This window comes from Ovis canadensis, chromosome 4 (genome assembly GCF_042477335.2).
Source record: "Ovis canadensis isolate MfBH-ARS-UI-01 breed Bighorn chromosome 4, ARS-UI_OviCan_v2, whole genome shotgun sequence".
Taxonomy (NCBI): Eukaryota; Metazoa; Chordata; class Mammalia; order Artiodactyla; family Bovidae; genus Ovis; species Ovis canadensis.
In genome coordinates, this window is record NC_091248.1 from 118133892 (window position 1) to 118148427 (window position 14536).

The 14536-nt window shown below is 43.2% G+C and overlaps 1 protein-coding gene across 1 annotated transcript in view; it reads left to right on the forward strand.

The window, feature by feature from the left end:
- TBXAS1 (thromboxane A synthase 1) overlaps positions 1–14536 on the forward strand; it is a 169833-nt gene that overhangs the window by 40112 nt on the left and 115185 nt on the right. The window contains exon 3 of the mRNA XM_069588550.1: positions 803–855. Coding sequence (XP_069444651.1) covers positions 803–855 — 53 coding nt within the window. The remainder of the gene's footprint in view (positions 1–802; positions 856–14536) is intronic.

Sequence of the window (14536 nt, forward strand, 5' to 3'; positions counted from 1 at the left end):
CCACCCTTTATGTGTCTACCTGTCCACTCCATTCCCACAGCACAAGTCTAGGGGTCTCTTCTCTTCCACTTCCATCCCAACTGAAGGATGTTTTCATGTTTATTTCCTTCCTATAACACAATGGATCCAGCCATTTTCAACCCTTAACCCATACTTTCCCCCTGTGTATATCCACACACAGACCCCATCTCAAGAATACAGTGAGTCAAGCATTTTTCTGACCCTACTCCACGCTGTGTATATATCCTGGAACCCTCCTTTCCCACCCTCAAAACGTGTCTCATATATAAAGTAGCTCTAAGGTTCTTATGCCTTGAATATGTTGATTTTAGTTAAAATTTAACTTGGATCATAATTCAGAGTTTGTGATAATTTGAGTACACTCAGCAGACATTTATGCCTATAGTGGCTGTGAAAAGAGGCTCTGCCAAAAATAATAATAATATAAACCAAATTGCAGAGGGGAATGTTAGCATAGTTGAGAAAGCAAACATTTTTCAAATATTTTAGTAGCAATTATACACAAATAGTATAAGTACAGATGATCTCATCTGTCCATTACACAGAGTTGACAGCGACTGTCTCTTGGCAATATTATTTTTTCAAGCCACTAGTTTATTCTAATACTCCAAAGTACTGGAGTACTGAGAACTGAAACAGTTCTGAAAACAATACCACTTCGATTATTTCTTTATGGTTGATGTAATTGTGTTCTCATGATTGTAGACTTTTTTCCTGAAGAAGTTTAAATATTTGAAATTCTGTTTCATCTGATTTTTACTATAGTGCTTGTTTTCTGCAGGGTTTCTGGGAAAGCCACATGGAGCTCAGAAAGCAATATGGACCTCTGAGTGGGTAAGAAGAAAACACCATTCTTCTCCCATGTATTTTGATTTGTGTGTGTTGAAGTGACATGGAAGGAATGACAAGAATGGGCATCTTGCCTGTGTTTATCCCTTTTGAGGATCCACAAAGAGTATGCCCAACTGTACAGCTGGATCTTCTCCTAGAGAAGATCCCAGGTGGCCCAGGGTGCATGGTGCTAGCCTGAAAAACACCATTTCCCAGTCTTTAAAGCCCAACCAGCTGGTTCAGGCGCTGTGTGCCTTGACCATCTCTGATCATTGTACCAAAGGCGTGTTGCAGGGAGGTGGTAGCCCTCCTCACTTCAGTCTAATTTGCCTTGACCACCCATGGCAAGTCTTTCCCCGTGATCTTATCTAAGCTTTTGTTGCTGTTGTTTTTTAGTCACCCAGTTGTGTCCGACTCCTTTTGGACCCCATGGACTGTAGCCCACCAGGCTCCTCTGTCCATGGGATTTCCCAGGCAAGAAAACTGGAATGGGTTGGCATTTCCTTCTCCAGGGAATCTTCCCGATCCAGGGATCTAACTCACGTCTCCTGCATTAGCAGACAGATTCTTTACCACTAAGCTACCAGGGAAGCCCCTTATAAACCTTACTTGGCCCCATTTTATTCAACTCTGTGGGTAAAATACACATCAGCTGTATGGCCATATCATCTATTATCTGACACTGTACGCATTTCAGAGTAACAGGGGCTGCTACTCATTCTTACTGCAGGACAACAGTGGAAACCAAGACTGACCTGGGTAGACGGGGTCGAATGGTCACCCTAATTCTCAGCCACGTAGAGTAATATAGGCCTTCCCCTTCTTTTTCCTGTATTTTCCTTTTTTAAAAAATTTCTTCATGTTTTCTTTTAATTGTGAAATATATATGCCAAAGAGCATGTAACATGTAGAATTTAAAGAATATTAGTAAAATGAACAGGTATCTATCACCAAGCTTAAGAAATTGAACACCAGTATCCTATGTAGATTTTTCCTTTATTTATTTTAATTGGAAGGTAATCACTTTTACAATGTTGTGTTGGTTTTTGCTGTACATCACTGCAAATCAGTAATAACTATATATATTATATATATATATATATATATATATATATATATTGCTGTTCAGCCACTAAGTCATGTCTGACTCTTTGAGACCCCATGAACTGCAGCACGCCAAGCTTCCCTGTCCTTCACTGTCTCCCAGAGCTTGCTCAAACTCATGTCCATTGAGTCAGTAATGCCATCCAACCATCTCACTCTTTGTCACCCCTATCTTCTATAGCCCCTTTATTTTCCCTTTTTATGCTTCAGAGTATGCTCCTTTAAAAAAAAAAATTCTGGCATCTGACAAATAAACCCATGATCAGACCATTTACCCTATTCAAGATTTAATAGACTTGAATCATACTGATTCTCAGCCCATGCCCTTCTAGACTGGAGTCTTAATCATCTTAGTCTACTCTCTTGCAGCTTCTCCTCAGCTGCTGGATGATTTGAGGTAGCTTTTTTCCAGACTTTTAGGTCTCTGATAACTTTTCTAGGGGCAGCAAAGTGCTATGGTGTTCCTATTGTATATCCTAATGGGGTGCACTTGGTTTGTGAGCCCTTCTATCCATGGGGCACATGATGCTGGTCTCAGTGATGATTTTCAAGAGGGATTGACATGTACTCTTTGTGAAAATGCCAGGAGACCCACGGTTTTGACCCAGTTCTTCTCATCACTCTTGAGTTTGCTGTGTAACCCTGAGAATGTGGTACATGAAGATATTCTACTCGGTGGTCTTGGATTAGTTTGTCTTTTCTGGATAAGAAACTATTCCAAAATGCAGTGACTTAAGGACCAAGCTATTATGGATGGTGTGCCTACGGGCTGGCTTGAGTTGGCTGGTCTGAGCTCGCCTGTCTGGGAAGCTCAGCTGGGCTTCCTGGGGCTTCTGCAGGTTCAGCGGGGGCAGCTGTGCCCCACACTTCCCTCATCCTCCTTGGAAAGGCAGGAGGGCCAGGGCAGGCTCGTCTTGGGAAGGGAAAGTATCAAGAGAGCAAGCCCAATGGTGCAAGAACATTGTAAGTTTCTGCCAACATCCTATCAGCCAAACCAAGTTACATGCAGAAACCAAAAGTCTGGGCAGAAAGCACACTCTGTGTGCAGTTGGGCCAAAGCAGGTTACTTGGCCAAGCTTGACACTGGTGGAGCAGGGAGATGTACTCCTCTAAAAGAAGAGTGGGGAGATGGTGCGTACTTTAAATAACAGGCAATTCCATCTCACTCTCTGTGATCCCTTTTAGCTTGGTCTCCTCCCACCCCTTGCCCCATTTCTTTTAAGTGCATAGCTTCTCACACTGAGTATAATAGGAACTGAAGAACGTATCTTTCCAACAGTCTCATTCTGCTGTTGACTTGACATTGACCTTGGAGACTGTCATACGTTTCTGAGACATAGTACTGACTCAGAAGGATGGTGGTTTCCCCAGAATTAGAAAAAGGCCTCTCTAAGTCTGATTCTAGGAATCACTCCCTTGAAGTAGTTCTGTACAGATTTTCAGAGTAGAGCTCTTGAGTACTTTAAAATAATTTTAAAACCTCAGATGAAGAGTTTAAATGGCCCTGTATCAATTGGTGGATTGTGTGGTGGTGGTGATGGTGATGTGTGTATGTGTGCATGAGACAGAGAGAGAGACAGATTGATTTCCTTGACGACAGGATGGCCAATCAACTTCCCACTCCCCCAACTTTAACTTAACACAATTTACCCTTTTCATTTCAAGAAAACTTGAATCATAGAGAACGATCTCAAATGAGGTTGAAGAGAGAGAAACTGCAGTATGATCTTTGGTAAAAAGGGAAAAAATGAAAGGTGATTGCATAATTTCTTCATACAAAGCTATCAACTTTCTGCTTTAGAAAAATTGATGAGCCTTAAAATGCTGACTTCTTTTTAAATGTGTCCACTGCCAAATTGAGAGGCACTGTAGTGGTGGGGTAAAGTCCTGTTTGAGCTCTGTGAAAAGTGAAAGTCACTCAGTCATGTCTGACTATTTGTGACCCCACAGACTATAGTCCTGACCCGCCCCCCCAAGACTCCTCTGTCCGTGGGGATTCTCCAGGCAAGGATATTAGAGTGGGATATTGCCATGCCCTCCTCAAGGGGATCTTCTCAACTCAGGGGTTGAACTCACGTCTCCCACATTGCAAGGGGATTCTTTACCAGCTTAGCCACCAGGAAAGCCCAAGAATACTGGAGTGAGTAGCCTATCCCTTCTGCAGGGGATCTTTCCAACCCAGGCATTGAACCAGGGTCTCCTTCATTGCTGGTAGATTCTTTACCAACTGAGCCACCGGGAAAGCCTGCTTGAGTTCTGTAAACTGGGTGAGACTCAGTATGTTCACCCTTTCAGACAAAAGGGTTAAACTAATCTGTATTTAATGGCCTTTCCAGCCTTAAAAATTATTTTGTTACTTTTAAAATTTGAACAAAATGGTTTCACTGATTGGGAATGGCAAGAATAGACCAAGTTCAACAAAAGACCCCCTTCTTTTGGGAAATGATTTGGTTTGAATTGTCTTAGCTTTTGGATTCCTTCTGTCATTAGGAAATGTTATTGATCCCAGATTGGTCCCATGAACATTGAAGTGATAGACTGATTCATCATTTGATGAGGGAAACCCCAGGCTGTTGATGCCACACGGAGATGCATGGCAGAGCGTATATGTTGAAAGTGTGGGCAGAGAGGATCTCTTTACTCTGTACCTGAACACCAAACATGATGAATATTTATGCTTATTACCTGTGGTCATCGTAGCAACTCAGTCAGAGTTTGGGTCCCCAAGCTGGAAACCTGCCTCTTACCCTTTCCCCTTTCCTGTTATGAGGAAAGTAAATTGCTGGAGAAGCCCTCTGCCAAGAGGGGTTGAGAGCACCAATGTTTGTTACAATCACCACCACCACCACCACTGAGAATGAACTGACTTCATCAAGTGTCTAATTTTGCAACTTGCTCTGTGCAAATAAATCTATGCACATTGTCTCTGGCTTCTCTGAACTTGAATGTAAAGCAGGAAGGCTGGCATAACAACTGTTATGCACAACACAACATGACTGAATCGATTTAACACACACATGCACACACAGTAGCCTCTAGGAGTACGTTCCAAGACCCCCAGTGGACACCTAAAACCACTGAACCCTGTATATACCATGTTTTTCCTATACATATGTACCAAAGATAAAATTTAATTTATAAATTAGGCGCAGCAACAATAATAAAAGAATCAACAATAATAATAATTAACTAGAACAATTATGGGCTGCCCTGATAGCTCAGTTGGTAAAGAATCCACCTGCAATGCAGGTGCAATTCCTGGATCGGGAAGACCCCCTGGAGAAGAAATAGGTTATCCACTCCAGTATTCTTGGTCTTCCCTTGTGGCTCAGCTGGTAAAGAATCTGCCTGCAGTGTAGGAGACCTGGGTTCAACCCCTGGGTTGGGAAGATCCCCTGGAGAAGGGAAAGGCTACCACTCCAGTATTCTGGCCTGGGTCGCAAAGAGTCGGATACAACTGAGTGACTTTCACTTTCACTTTTCAGAACAATTATGAGTGTCAGTTGCCCAGTTGTGTCTAACTGCAATCCCATGGACTATAGCCCACCAGGCTTCTCTGTCCATGGGATTTCCCAGGCAAGAACACTGGAGTGAGAAGCTATTACCTTCTCCAGGGGATCTTCCTGGCCCAGGGATCAAACCTGGGTCTCCTGCATTACAGGCAGATTCTTTACCAGCTGAGCCACCGGGGAAGCCCACTATAACAATATATTTAATAAAAGTTATGTGATTGTGGGCTCTTTCCCTCTCTTTCTTAGAATAACTTACTATACAAATTGAGTGCCTTTTCCATCTTAACTAAGCATTTACCATGCACTGTGGCTATAATTTTATAGTTTGCGGTACAACTGAAAAACTAGCAGAAATTTCTTTTCCCTTCTCCATACTTTCATGTATAAATGATTTCCTCTTACTGTGGATCTTAGAAGCTGCTGAATATGATTTTTATTCTATCCTTATTAAGTGGAGAACTTCCACATTTCACTTAAAGTACTTTATGGCTTCTCGTTAATGTATCTAATTGCAATACAAAAACACTGTTCTTGTATTTGGGGGCTGTTATTGAGTAAAATAAGGGATACTTGAACACAAACATTGGGCTACCAGGACAGTCAGATGATCTGAAAACTGATTTGGCTACTAAGCGACCAAAGGGAGGGCAGGATATGCTGGACAAAGAGATGACTCACATCCTGGGTGGGATGGAACTTAATGGTAGGAGATTTTATCACACAGAACATTCTAACACTTAACAATCTAACACTTATGAGTTGCTTATTTCCAGAATTTTCCACTTAATACTTTTGGACCACAGTTGACCACAGGTAACTGAAAACAGGTAAAGCAAAACTGCAGATAAAAGGGGACTAATGATGTACCCTTGGCAACATAATATGGAGAAAGAAAGGCTTCGTTGTTTCAGATAACCTCTGATTAAAGATTACTGGTTATCTTCTTTAGTCTGAGGTTGAACCCCAAGTTGGATCTATACTCCTTCCCAACCCCTAAAACAATAGTATCAACATAATATGTTTGTGATTGGGCATGGCAGCCCACTCTAGTATTCTTTCTGGGAAAATCCCATGGACAGAGAAGCCTGACGGGCTACGGCCCATGGGGTCACAAAGAGTTGGATACAACTGAGGTGACCGAGCGTGCACAAACAGGATAGAGATTATGTCCCCTTCAATTTGTGGCAAATTTTGTAATCCAGTGGGTGACGAGGATTTATTGTGCCAATACTAGTAAATTACGTCTACTTACACAGCGACCTAACTTCAGTGCATGTGCAACTCCTGAAGGCTCCTATTCAAAGTCCCCTTTCCCCTATGTCACCTCTCTTGTAAGCGATGGCTCTGCTGTTATTTTTTATTAATATAAAAAGTGTGTATATATATATAGTTCCAATCTGAAAATGTTTTTGTATTGTTGAATTTAATCTACTTTAATGGTATCTACATTTTGTATCTTGCTCAGTAAGGCTTTCTTCACTAGGATATATATTTTTTAACTTCCATTTTTTTCCCTAGAGTTTCTTTGTTTTATTAAAAAAAACTTAGATATTTGACCCATCAGAAATTTATTTGAGGGCAAGGGTGGAAGTATGGTGGTGTTCCTTCTGGAAATGTATCCTTTCCCAATTGATTTAAAGTGTGATTTAAAAAAAAATTAAAAAATAAAAAAAATCATCTCTTGGTTCCTGTATGTATCTAACTTCTCTGCTCCATCTCTCTGCCCAACCTCATGCCAGCACCACATTGAATACCCTTTTTTGGTACAGATATTGCCTTCTTGTACCTAGCAGCGCTAGAGTGTTCTAAGAACATCGTTGTAAGTATCAGCATCTAAAGCAGTCTATCTCCCAGGGAACCTTGGGTCTTTGCACTTAAATCAATTTAGCAAATAAAGAAAACCTTCATTTGGACATAAAGGACCTGGCACTTAGAGCCAACGTGCCCTCCCAGGGGAGGTAGAGGTGCCTCAATGCCTCCAACCTGGAGGTTCTTGGCACTGTGTTTTATTTAACTAGTGGCACTCGTGAACTCATAGCACCTGGTCACCAGGAGTGAGGAAGCTGAGAACTTTGGGCTATATACAGAATGTGGCATCGGCCAAGAAAACAGATACTTTTTTAAGCTCAGCTTCCACTGCGCCATCCATGAGGGGAGTGTGTTCTCCGGAAGTGACTAAGGTGTGAACACTTTTCTGTAAGTGCTCTTCACCATCGTGCTTATGTACTATTTAGATGAGGTTGAAGAGCTGCATAGAGATGGTTTACTAACGGCAGTCAGCTGGCTCTGTCATCATAACGTGGGAGGTTTGCTGGCCTCCTTCCAGAGAACCCCAAATCCTGGGAACAAAAAGGCTCCTAAGGACTCAGCTTGGTGCACTCCTCTGTCATGGGACCAGTCTTTGTTTAGAAGACACTGAGACATCTCAATATGCTGGACTTGAAAACAAGGGAGAGGATGCATTAGGGTGGAAACTATGCCGATTTGTTCAAGAAAATACAAATATTCAGACCCACACTGGGCAATGGATACAGGGAGATTGTTTTCATTTTTAAACTGGACTGAGCTCAGTAAAATCATAGATGTGGAAGAATGGCAGAAATCTTGGGCAGGAATGGAGCCACAGATGCAGAAGAGCCTCACAGACAACATACAGGAGTCCAACTTGAATAAAGATCCTGCTGCCAATACGGAGCACACGCCTCAGAATGCGATTCGCTTACTAAGTGACCTAAAAATGTGACTCTGTTTTAAGAGGAACTGATGTAAATGAAAACACAGTACCCTTGAAAATATGGAATTAAGTACAGAAATCCTAAATTATCTTCACATTTGCCCAGAAGGCCAGCGTGGGGGCAATATTTGGGTCCCCAAGCTTGGTAAAGAGTTGGACACAACTGAGTGACTGAACTGAACTGAACTGAAGCTTGGTAAAAGTTGAGCCTTTTATGAAAGTGTTGAAAGCAAAGCTTAGAATCACTAGCTTCAAGTAATTTGAGTCTGAAACCAAAATTAATAGGAGATCTGATGGTCTCTATGCCACAATTATTGAGAATCATTCAATGAGTTAGGTATCAATACTCACTGGTCAACATAGATCAATCCTGATGCTCTGCCTTTTAGAATACATGTTCAGGTGAGTGTTTATTAAAGTGATACTGTACTTTAGGGGGCCACATTATTAAATAAAAGCAAATACCCTGATAAGATTGGCTGTTCTTTTCAGGAGATCATTGAGAACAGGAAGAAAGCTGTCAGAAGGAACATATTTGACAGTTACCACCAATCCAAAGGAACTTCCCAGGTGGCTCAGTGGTAAAGACTCTGCCTGCCAAAGCAGGAGATGCAGGTTTGATCCCTGGACTGGGAAGATCCCCTGGAGGAGGAAACGGTAGCCCACTCCAGTATTCTTGCCAGGACAATCCCATGGACAGAGGAGCCTGGTGGGCTACAGTCCATGGGGTCACACTGACCGAGCAACTGAGCACGCACGCACGCACACCGATCTAAATGCCTGGCCCAATCGGGAGGACTATTGAAAGAACAACTGTTCTCAGACAAATGGGCGATTTAGACCAAGAAGAGAGAGATTTCTATTACAGCCCCGTTTTTATCAAATGAAACTTTAATAGACTCGTCGCCCCTATCTGTCCCTCTCATGGTCTCTTGTGACCCCAAATGGTGAATTATTATAGAACTTTCTTCTTCCGTGCAGTTTAAGACTTTCCCTCTTCCTAAGAGTCATCCAAAGACCCTTCTGAAATTTACCCACTTTCCTGGACCTCTGACCTCCTCTTTTACCCCTTATTTCACACCGCTTTCTTGCCCTCCCCACATCTTCATTCTATGACAACCTATAGGTGAATTTTAGTGGTTACTGATGTCCAAGTCTTTGTGACCCACACTTCTAAACATCAACAGCCTATATAAATTCCTCTTGTTTGGCTAGAAAAACATCAAATAGAGCATGCCAACTAACAATAGAAAACTGAGGTTCACATTTCAGCTGCAACTCTCTTTCTATTACAACCTGTTGGCTTCAAGGATTTGGGCCAGTCGCTTCCCCTCTCAGAGTCTCAGTTTTCCCAGGTACGAAATGAGAGGGTTGGGACAAGATCAGGGACTTTGACCCCTTGTTTAATTATGAGCCTCAGTAAATAATGTATTTTACATTATGATCCAGTACACGCATATACCTGAAATCAAAGTTTCACTAAATATCCTTTACTATGTAAGATCCACTTTGATCCAGTCTATTCTCCTCTTTTCTTCTACTCTATTCCATGAAAAAACAAAACAAATGCAATCTGATCACAACCCACGAAATCGGTTTCATCAACACTGGTGAGTCAAGATAAGCAATTTGAAGAGCAAAGGGCCAGATGATAACTGCAGTCCTTTCCAGTTCAAAACTAGGTGACTGCAAACTGGGTGACTCAGCTCCAACCGTCTACATTAGAAACATTTTATCAGCCCCTGGTTTTATTTTGCTCCGGTGTGGTTTAAGATTCTGAGAAATATCTGACAAAAGAGATTTCGTCAGCTGGAGCAGAATCAAAGATGAGACACTATTTCTCCAAGGATGGGGCTCCTGAACAATGTGGACCTGAGCAGGGCCCTGGCTGCTCAATAGCTTTTCCTTCTTTAAAAGCTGAAGTTAATTAATTAAAATTAAGTCCCAGAATTAACACAGAATATTTCAAGCTAAAAAGCTTACCAAAACATACATAATTTGTTGATAATATGATTAGTTGACAATGTAAAACATCTCTCCATAAGATTGTTGCTCATCCCCTGGGGTGTCTGGGCATGGACACCCAACCAGGCTGTGTGAATTGAGAGAGCGGGTTCCTGCTAATGAGCAAAGCATTACATTTAAAGGGGAAAAAACTGACAGCTCCATTCTAGTACTCACTGGACAGTCCAGGAGAAAACCACCCATTGAGAAGGTGCTGGCTGGGCAGTAGCCAGGAGTCCAGTCAAGCAGAACTCAAAAAGGCCCATTAGTGGCCATTAGGGCCTAACTAGGGGCTGGTTGGGGCTTCCCAGGTGCTTCAGTGTAAAGAAACCACCTGCCAGTCCAGGAGATGCAGGTTTGATCCCTGGTTCGGGAAGATCCCCTGGAGGAGGAAATGGCAACCCTCTCCAGTATACTTGCCTGAAGAATCTCAGGGACAGAGGAGCCTGGAGGGCTACAGTCCATGGGGTCGCAATAGATTTGGACATGACTGAGTGACTAAAAACAAAATAGGAAACGGGATATTCTTGGCCCTGAGAAGAGAGTCTGGCAGGAGTCCAAGCAGGGCCTCATGGGGAGGGGCCCAGGGAATAAATCTTCTGCAGATTCTCAGTCCTGAGACTGAGAGCACGATGTGAGGCTTGGGACTCAGCAACCAGACCCAACCCCTGTGACCAGCTGGGAACAAAAGGTCCATCCTGGCTGGGACAGAGTGAGGCCGAGGGTGCTGGCCATGACTTCACCTCTGGGGGTAGCCTGACTGCGAGTGGGAGATGAGCATCCCTCTGGGAAGTCAGCCATGGACCTTCAGCTTGGCATTCCTTGATGTGTGTTTCCAAAAAATCCACCAATACACCAGGTTCAAGGTGGAAGTGGGCTTCTGCTCCATTGGTGACAATCAAATATGGCATCAGTAACTTCTTTATCCCCCAAACGACAGCCCTGTGAAGATGCATTCCCAAACAATAGAACATCTTCAAATGAAAATCACATGAGAGCTGTTTCCAGCTAATACTTTTGAATAATAAACTCCATATTTAATTGTATTGTACCTGCAACAAATCCAAGTTGTTCAACCCGAAATAGAGTTCTGAAACATAGTCATGGATCACTGTGGCATTTGCCACAACATTCTCCCATCTGGAAGCAGGTCCAGAGAACACATGGCACTAGGCATGTATCTTCTGTCAACAACTCTTTTGCGTAGATAATTCCCCAAATGGCACACGCTCACCCAGTTCTCATGGCTCTTAATCCTAATTAACTGAGAATGCAAATAGCTTCCCTATTCTATTCAGAGAAGAATGACAAACCCACTTTGATTTCATAATTTAAAAAACATCTTTGCTAAATTTAATTTCAGTCACTTGGTCATGTCCGTCTCTTTGCGACCCCATGGACTGCAGCACGCCAGGCTTCCCTGTCCCTCACCAACTCCCACAGCTTACTCAAACTCATGTCCATAGAGCTGGTGATGCCATCCAACAATCTCATCCCCTGTCGTCCCCTTCTCCTCCTGCCTTCAATCTTTCCCAGCAGCAGGGTCTTTTCCAATGAGTCAGTTCTTTGCATCAGGTGGCTAAATTAAAAGAAGCAACTAATTCCTAGTTCCCATGGAGTTTCAAGTTCCTCTTTGATCACCATTTTGTAAGCAGAAAAACTTTTCTCAAGTAAGTTCTCAGAACCCTGGAATGATTAAAAAAAAACAACAACACAGTTTTAAAGTGTGTTCCTCACAGAGGGCAAAAGGCAATGCAAAACCAAATTAACTCTAGATCCACAGTATAAGTTGTCAACCAAAAAAAGTCAGATACTGCACACATTTGAAACTCTACTGAAGTCTGAATAATCAAAGTTTATCTTTAAAATGGAACATGTTCTCCTTTCTTCCTCGGGACCCTTAAATCTTTCAGAGTTTGGGTTGTTTACTATACATTCCCATTCTTCCTGGCCAGTCTTCTGTGTAACATTTCTGCAGCTGTGGACACGAAGTAATTCCCAGCAAGGCACTGCCAGGTTTTATGATGCCTGCAGGCCTGGGGCAGATCATAGAAACTTAACTACTCAAATAAGTCCCTTGATCATTTTTCACATCTCAAGACCATGTTCCTAACAACTTCTCCCCCATCTCACCCCCAAGATGCAAGAATTCTGCAGCCCACTATATCAACTTTTCCACTCTGGGTGAGGCTCTCAGTTTATTGGCCTGTTTCAAAAGGTCTGACTCTCTGACATGTTTACCACGCTCCCCACATTAACCACTAAGGAGGCACTGTGAGCAGATGATTCTATTTTTGCCTCTGCTTAGACAAGAACTCACTAATCTTTGCTCTGAACACATGGCTGGTGGATGGCCTGTCACCACATGGTAGGTGGACGTGGGAAGTGTGGTCTGTTGTGGTACAACATCCACCAACACCCCTTGATGCTACTCAGGCTACAGGGGAAATGGGCATCCTGGTATTAATCAAGACCACAGCCCTTCACAGCAACACCTCCGGGAGAAGGGACTCCAAGCCCTCCCTAGCTTGTCCCTCTCCATGTTCTCTGTTGTGAATGTAGTACCTGGATCATAGGACCCACCAGAGAGGCAATTCTTGAGTGGACCTTCCATTTGTCTTTGAAAGTTGTCTGTAACTCCTCAAGCTCTCTTCTCCATTTCACTGCTGGACCACAGGTTGTATCTTACAAGTGACATGGCCCCTGGATCTTTGCAAAAGACTCCAGCCCAAAGATTCTTAACTGATGCCCCCAAACCTTAGACTTCTCTGCTAGAGGTTGGGTTCTCCTGCACAGGCTCTTGGCACGTGGGTTCGGTAGTTGTGGCACACAGGCTGTAGAGGACAGGGTCAATAATTGCCCCGTGGCATGTGGGATCTTCCTGGATGAAGGATCGAACTCTGGTCCCCTGCACTGGCAGGCAGATTCTTAACCACTGGACCACCAGGGATGACCCCGTCCTAGCCAGTTTTAAGTGTAGAGTTCAGTGGTATGAAGTACATTCACATTGTGCAACCGTGACCACCATTCTTCTCCAGAACTCTTTTTCATCTTGAAAAATGGAAACTCTCTACCCGTTAAACAATAACTCTCCATTCTTCCTTCCCCTAGCCCTGAGAAGCCACCATTCTACTTCCTGTCTCTATGAACTTGACTAGTCTATACCTGACATAAGTGGAGTCATACAGTATTGGTCCTTTTGTGATTGGCTGATTTCACTCGGCATAATGTCCTCAGGGCTCATCCATGGAGCATGTATAAGAATTTTCTTCCTTTCTAGGATTGAATAACAATCTATTTTTTGTATGTACTACATTCTGTTTATCCATTCATCTGTTGATGGACACTTGGGCGGCTTTCACCCTTGAGCTATTGTGAACAATGCTGCTATGAACACCAGTGTACAAATCTCTCTTCAATACCTCCTTTCCATTTTTTTTTTTTTAGATCTATAGATTTTTAGATCTATAGATTCCAGAAGTGGAATTGCTGGGATCCCCTGTTAATTCTAGGCTTAATATTTTTTTATTAGCTAATTACTTTATTTTTGGCTGTGCTGGGTCTCTGTTTCTGCAAGCGCTTTTTTTCTCTAGTGGCGAATGCTACACTCTAGTTGTGATGCACAGGCTTCTCGTTGTTGAATCTTCTCTTGTTGCAAAGCACAGGCTCTAGGGTGTGTGGGCTTCAGTATGTGCAGCACATGGGCTCAGTAATTGCGATTCTCCAGGCTCTAGAGCGCAGGCTCAGTAGTTGCGGTGCGCGGGCTTAGTTGGTCCGCGGCATGTGGGATATTCCTGAATCAAGGATGGAACTCGTGTCTCCTGCATTGGCAGGTGGATTCTTGACGGCTGAGCCTCCAGAGAAGCCCTGTGTTTAATTTTTGCAGAACTGCTGTGCTGTTTTCTGGAGCAGCTGCTTTGGAGTTGCACTGCTGTATTTTTCCTTTTGACCGTGACTGAGTGGCTGTCACTTCTTGCTTCTAACCTCACAAGTGACCTCCAGAAGAAATGTAAGCCCCTCCCTGTGCTCCGGAACCTTGCTGGCCAGCCTGAATGACACATTTCTGATCGGAATGCCCGGCCCTTGTCATCTTGCCCCGGCTTCCTGTTGACTACAAGCCAGTGAGCACATTCTTCACCAGACTCGCCCCGTTATCAACAGATGCTTGTACTGCACCATAAATTCAGTTCCTTTTAATAAATTCCCAGTAGTCCTTACCCAGAGCCCCTTCTCGCCTTATCTCACTCCTCTCTGCCAAGCCTTTTACAATTTATGTGTTTGCTCTTCAATTCTGCTTTCAGCCCCCTCCAAGTTTCCTCTTTCCCACCAC